Below are 7,644 nucleotides of genomic sequence, written 5' to 3'. Positions count from 1 at the left end.
CTTTTACTACATAATTTATTAAAAAATTAAAAATAATTAAAATTATAATCAAATGAACTTGTGGCAACATTTTAAATCTATTTATAAAATTTAAAAATTCCTCATCGTTTATGTATAGAATAATAATTTTTTTACTTTTTTTTTTAAGTTTTGAGGAAGTAAAAACAAACAATAGCAAAAACTAAATTGTAAAAGTGACACTAAATGAAACATAAGCTTTTCTTTGACTATTACTTTAATTACTTGCTTTTCCATTTGCTCAAAAGTTGTGAAAAAGACAAAAATTAATGTAAAAGCAAATTCAATAACTTTTTTAAAAGTAAATTCAACCATATTCTATAAAAATAGATCAAATAATTAAAATATAACACACTTCTTAAAGTCATTGTTTGATATAAAAGTAAATTAAATCATGGGTTTTGATATTTATAGACTAATTATAAAAAAAAATTTACGGACTTTAATTTGTATTTTAATTATTAAAAATATTACTGTATAATATCTTTTGCTTTCTGCTTACACAAAAGTTAAAAGTAAATTATAAACGTAGGTGGTAACCAAATACATGCTGTGTCTCCTTAATAATGTGCATTGCTCTGTCTTGTATCTGTGGCGAAAGGCAGCCTTTACCGGCAAGGGGGAGTGGGAGAAGAGTTCTGACTATTGTCTCCTTCAAGCGCAGCAGCACTGTTATCTGAGAGAGGATACTTATAACCGAAAGCGCGGCAGCATTATTTACCTTTGATGGCATGCGTCTAGCTCTCGGAGAGACAATAAAACTTTTCCACGCGTAGAGGAATGGGCAGGCTGCAACTATATATATATATGTATATATATATATGTATATATATATGTATGTGTATATACACATACACATATACATATATATATGTATATATACATAGAACAAACAACAAGATCATGAGTTAATTCTCCAGAGTAGTCACTTTAACTTAAACCTGATATTAGAAGAAGATGTTCTAATAGCAAATGGATTGACTGGTCTTAATTTCGCAATCTCCTCCATCGTTTGTATAGTAAGTACTACTCTTTTAGTTTTTAAAAGGAGTGAAGTTTCACATCTTTGAATGGTTAATAACTATAAAAAACTAGCATTCATTACGTGTATATTCCAGTTGCTATAAGTAGTCCAATACCCCAGTTGGTAAGCAGTGGATGTCTATTTGAAAAGCTGAGCCATGTAGCAATATTGGGTGGCAGGATCCAACCAAACTTTTGTTAGGATAACTTTAGCCATCCCTTGTTCTCCTGTTTTTTAGTAACTCCCTTGTGCATTTGCACGTTGGTGGTAGCAGACTAGCAAAAGAAGATAAGCATAGAGCAATGATTGATTATGGAGAGGCCTTTCCTGTCTTCCATAGCTGCTCAGTTTGGCCCCCACTTCTGCTTCCTGATATGAAGATTCAGTTATATGTACTTACCGAATAGAATATTACTATTATATAAATAAATGTAGATGCCTCTAGTTACAGCAGATTAGCGTGTTCTTTTGCTACTAATTCAGACTTCGTTGCTCAAACAACTTAGTCAAATGGATTCAAATGCACCAGGCTTTGTTCTAAACACTTCGACTCTCCGCTCAGTTTATTATCAAGGCAAGGAAGGCAATGGTATTATTGATCTTGGTCTTAGTCTGAGGGCTTTACAGCCTGAAGCCTACCATCCGTCTAGACATAGTATGTCTGCCTTGGTTTTCTAATTTTTAATTTCCCCCTTTGTTTTGGTCAATATTTGCGTTTCATAGTAGTATGATAGACGGATTACTTCTTTGGTTCTGTTCGAAAAGTTCCAATGTTCTAACGAGAACTCTTTAATTTGAGTCAGTGGCAGGCCTGGAAGGATACAATGATCTGATAAGTTGGCCCCAGGCTAACTCACAGATGAAAAGCTCGAACACTGGATATTCAAGGCTGGTAGCAGAAGATTGTGATGATGAGGCAGAGGGGGTCCAGCGCAGAGAGAAGCGGGCTTATGTCAAGGTTACCATGGACGGGGTTATGGTTGGTCGCAAAGTTTGCATGCTTGATCATGGAGGTTACTCAGGCCTTGCACGTCAACTAGAAGAAATGTTTGGTAGTTAGTAGAAGTCATTCTCAGGAGTTAGGTTGATATTCTCTGTTTTAGAAATTATTAATAGGATCGTAAACATTATTGCCTGCAGGGAGGCAAAACGCATCAGGGTTAAGGCTGTTTGAAGCTGAGTCCAAGTTTTCCTTGTTATACAAGGACATGGAGGAAAATTGGAAGAATGTTGGCGATGTGCCGTGGAAGTAAGCTATTCATCATTTATACCATAATCTATCATAAACTGGCAATTCCTTTTTGTTTTCAGACTAAACACAAGTGGAAAGCGGAAATGTGGAGCATGCCGCTAATATATCTTTTATTGAATTTTAATAGGGAGTTCGTGAAACTTGTGAAACGGCTGAGGATTTCGCGAAAGAATGAATGAAGCTGATCTTTGTCCTTGTTCATCGTCATTCAACTGATTTATTGCTCCTGCTCCCTGCTTTATATGGTTTTTAAAATTTGTTTGGATTCCTGAAACTTAGAAGTGACCACCAACTAGAACAGGGAAAAAGAGAAAATGTCAGGTGAAAATGTTAGCCAGTGAACTTCGACATATTTTTGGATAATTTCTACAGATTGTACCACCCAGTAGCTGTTCTGTTCCACTTTTCATAGTGCAGTAAATCAAATTTTCGCTTAGAAAAATATCAGTTTCCTTTATGTATGTTCTGCTAAAGTTGGTAAATAACTATATCTGTCAGTTCATTGCATGACCAATGCTTAATGCAATGTGACATCCTTTAAACTTCATAAACTCAACCCTTCCCCAAAATTTATGGAATTGGATGAAGCCTGACATATAAATACCACTAATGCTTTGGAAGTGGAACCATTAACTTTAAGGAGCAAAATCAACCTCGTATGAGTGGGTGTTTTTTTGGGTTATGATAATCTGGCTTTCCGTACTTAGCATGTTGCATTTTGCCAAATGCTTTTCTCATCCAAGCTCCATTTATTTTACTTATCTACTAACTTAAATTGTAATCAAATCATAGTATACTTCAAGTTTCAGATTTAAATATAAGTTGTATTGGACGATGTTTGAAGAAAGGGAAATTCAAACATTAAACTATTGTAACTCTTTTACTTGAGGGTAACAACCACAAAGTTTACGCTTGACTTGTTAATTAATTTAAGTTATCATATAGGATAAATTTTGAGTGTGTTAGTTTTTATTTCCAAAGTAATAAATTAATAATAACTCAAAAATATGTAATTTCCTTTATGCTATCCACTACAAGAAAACAGATTTTTTCCGACGAAAAAAATTCCGTTGGAAATTTTCAACGGAATTCCAACAGAAATTTTTGTGAATATTTTCGACAGATTTTTGACTGAAATATACTAACGGAATTTTTGTTGAAAATCCGTTGGAGATTTTGTTAGCACACACCAAAATTACTCCCTTCAAATTTTTTGACGGAATTTCCAACGGATTTCTGTTGGAAATCCGTCGAAAAAATTAAGTACCTTAAAAAATTTAAAGCCTGTTAAAGTTTTCAACGGAATTTTTTGTTGAAAAAAGGTATTACCAACGGAAATTTTCCAACAGAACATTCCATTGGAAAATTCTGTTGGTAATACTATTTTTAAAATTTTTTTACTTAGAATATTTTAAAATTTTTTTTATAAATTTTATTAATCTTTTATAAAATATAGATATTAATAAAAGTAAATATATGCATGTTGAAGTTTATAATATTTAAAAACGTAAATATGTTTTCCTTTGCTTATTTTTTTACATTTTTGAAAACTTTATTGAATCAAAAATAACTTATATGTTAATATTTTTATTTATAAATTTGTCATGAATTTCGTATATATATATATATATAAGTAATACATATAAACATATACTATTAAAATTTACATAGTATATACTTATATTTATTATAAATAAGTAATTAATATTTTACAAAGTAATAAATTTAGTTAGTAATTAATAAGCAATATATTATAATTAAATAACAAAAGAATTGATTTTAGTTTAATATAAATATATTAAAGTTTTATTTTTATTAACAACTATTCATTTATTAAATTACAGTCGGATAGAGATGTCAACGGGTACCCAATTATAGGGTACCCGCGATTACCCGACTCGGTTATACTTGGTTAGGGTACTGGATAAATGGGTTCGAGTAGTGGTTTCACTACTCGAATTGGTTTCGGGTAGGGTACGAGTATCACTTTTTGGATACTCGTTACCTAAACCTGATTAAATACCCATCTAAATAATTAAAAACAAAACAGATTTTGTCGCTGATATGATTCGAACCCAAGGATAAAAAAAGAATAGCCAAGGCCTTTACCATCCAAACAAAGAATTTCCTTTATTTAATGTTAATGAATATATTAAAAATAAGGCTTCAGCCCTAGTGAAAGGAACTAATACATTATTTTCCTGAGAGCTCAACGTTGCAGCACTGGAAAAGTGGTGCTGCAGCGCTATTGCCAAAACCCAGCACCGCGACGCCATGAAATCAAGGCAGCGGTGCTGGGTATTTTCCAAAGCTTTGGACTATAGCAAAAACCCACCGCGGTGCCAACAAATTAATAAAATTTTTTATAAATTTTATTAATCTCTTATAAAAAATAGATATTAATAAAAGAAAATATATACATACAGAAGTTTATAATATTTAAAAACGTAAATAGGTTTTCTTTTGCTTATTTTTTATATTTTTAAAAACTTTATTGAATTAAAAATAACTTATATGTTAATTTGTTTATTTATAAATTTGTCATTAATTTCGTATATATATATATATATAAGTAATACATATAAATACATACTATTAAAATTTACATATTATATGCTTATATTTATTATAAATAAGTAATTAATATTTTACAAAGTAATAAATTTATTTAGAAATTAATAAACAATATATTATAATTAAATAACAAAAAAATTGATTTTAGTTTAATATAAATATATTAAAGTTTTATTTTTATTAATAATTATTCATTTATTAAATTACAACCGGATAGGGATGTCAACTGGTACCCAATTATAGGGTACCCGCGATTACTCGACTCGGTTATATCGGGTTATGGTACTTGATAAATGGGTTCGGGTAGTGAAGCCACTACCCGAATCAGTTTCGGATAGGGTATGGGTATCACTTTTTGGATACCCGTTACTTGAACCCTATTAAATACTCATATAAATAATTAAAAAAAAAAGATTTTGTCGCTAATGTGATTTAAACCCAAGAATGAAAATAGAATAGCCAAGGCCTTTACCATCTTGGCAAGTAATTTTCTTTATTTAATGTTAACAAATATATTAAAAATAAAGCTTCAACCCTAGTGAAAGGAACCAATACATTATTTTCCCGAAAGCTTAGCGCTGCAGTGTTGGAAAAGTGACGCTGCAGAGCTATTGCCAAAACCCAACGCCGCGGCGCCAAGAAATTACGGCTGCGGCGTTGGGTATTTTCCAAAGCTTTGGACTATAGCAAAAACCCACCGCGACGCCAACAAATTTATAAAATTTTTTTATAAATTTTATTAATCGTTTATAAAAAATAGATATTAATAAAAAGAAATATATACATACTGAAGTTTTTAATATTTAAAAACGTAAATATGTTTTCCTTTGCTTTTTTTTTTACATTTTTGAAAACTTTATTGAATCAAAAATAACTTATATGTTAATATGTTTATTTATAAATTTGTCATTAATTTCGTATATATGTATATAAGTAATACATATAAACATTTACTATTAAAATTTACATATTATATACTTATATTTATTGTAAATAAGTAATTAATATTTTACAAAGTAATAAATTTAGTTAGTAATTAATAAACAATATATTATAATTAAATAACAAAAGAATTGATTTTAGTTTAATATAAATATATTACAGTTTTATTTCTATTAACAATTATTCATTTATTAAATTACAACCGGATAGGGATGTCAACGGGTACCCGCGATTACCCAACTTGGTTATACCGGGTTAGGGTACATGATAAACGGGTTCAGGTAGTGAAACCACTACCCGAATCGATTTCGAGTAGGGTACGAGTATCACTTTTTGGATAACCATTTCCTGAACCCGATTAAATGCCCATCTAAATAAAAAAAAATAAATTTTGTGGCTAATGTGATTCGACCCCAAGGGAGGAAGGAGAATAACTAAGGCTTTTTACCATCTTGACAAGCAATTTCCTTACTTTAATGTTAACAAATATATTAAAAATAGGGCTTCAGTCCTGGTGAAAGGAATCAATGCATTATTTTCCCGAGAGCTCAACGTTGTAGCGCTAGAAAAGTGGCGCTGCATCGCTACTGCAAAAACCCAGCGCCGCGAAGCCAAGAAATCAAGGCCGAGGCGCTAGGTAGTGTTATTGTAAATGAATTAATAAAAATTTATTTATTAATTAAATTGAATCCCTAACCATGTGCGGCTTCCTTTCCCCAAAATTTCCCATTCTTCCCATTCTTCTCTTGAGAGCAAATTTGAAACCCATTTGCTGGCTCACTCATCACTTGCCCAAGACCCATTTCTTTTGATGCTGTGTTGGTTTTTCTACTAAGATCTTCAATTCCCTTTCATCTATCAAGGTGAGGTAAGATTTGCCAAAAGAGGCACAATAAATTTCAGGTTCTAGGGCACAGTCCACACAATCTTTGTGAAGTTGGGGTTGCAAATGAGGGCTCTAGTGTGAGTTCTGCTTGGATGATGTAAGTTTAACAAAGTCCTTTTCTTCTTTTGCTTGATTTGTTTTTGATGAAGTTGTCCGTACCTGTAACTTTTGTCTACTCTGTGACTGCTTCTATGTCGATACATTGTTGTGTGGAATCTTTTAAGGGAGTTTGCTTAAAAGGTTTAGAAGGTTCTGCAGGTTTACGAGAGTTATTAGCATTCCTTTTATTTTCTTGATGTGTAGATACCTATCAAGGCTCTTGGAAGAGCTCAGGGTGAATTAGAGATTACATATTTGGATGAAGAACTGAGGTAAGAGCAAACATCCTGAGACTTAATCCTTCACATGAAACTTGAAAGGTTAACATAAATTATACTAGCATCTGCTTTCCTTTTTCTCTTTTCATTAAAGAACCTTGATTGGGGTTGAATCAATCCTGAGGCAATGTAAACATGACAAGGCAATGAAGCTGATAAATCTATCTGATACATATCTTCTGACAGTACATTGCAAGCTTTAGTTCACTCACACATGAAAATGAATTACGCATACTTCAAACTTTCTACTGTTAAGATGACTGTCAGTGAGAGAGTCTAAAGTGGTCATCATCCATCCTGTCGAGAAGGACTTTGCTTAAGTTGATTTTGGAGCTCCATTGTCAATTGGATGCTCAATGAATTGGCAGCAGCTTAGAACTTAAAGGTGAGTGATAGAATCACGCAACCTTAACAGGTGAGATGACTGAAACAACCTCAGTACCTTATCTTATCTACAGGAAAATGGCCTTGTCCTAACTTCATATTTGGTTACAACATGGCCGCCCAACTCATAAACCTTCCCCTCCTCTATGCACTCATTCTTTTAGGCACTCGAAGCAAAGTTAATTAT

General features: G+C 32.0%; 1 protein-coding gene across 1 annotated transcript; it reads left to right on the top strand.

The window, feature by feature from the left end:
• Positions 1-1,552: 1,552 nt before the first annotated feature.
• LOC110427673 (auxin-responsive protein IAA32-like) lies at positions 1,553-2,295 on the top strand. Its single transcript, XM_021443218.2, has 3 exons — positions 1,553-1,697; positions 1,846-2,094; positions 2,183-2,295. The coding sequence occupies exons 1-3, from the start codon at positions 1,553-1,555 to the stop codon at positions 2,293-2,295; spliced, it is 507 nt and encodes a 168-aa protein (XP_021298893.2).
• Positions 2,296-7,644: the final 5,349 nt, after the last annotated feature.

Source organism: Theobroma umbraticum, unplaced genomic scaffold, assembly GCF_002168275.2.
Source record: "Theobroma umbraticum cultivar Fairchild unplaced genomic scaffold, ASM216827v3 scaffold_2.0, whole genome shotgun sequence".
Taxonomy (NCBI): domain Eukaryota; kingdom Viridiplantae; phylum Streptophyta; class Magnoliopsida; order Malvales; family Malvaceae; genus Theobroma; species Theobroma umbraticum.
This window is presented reverse-complemented; position numbering and strand designations above follow the sequence as displayed.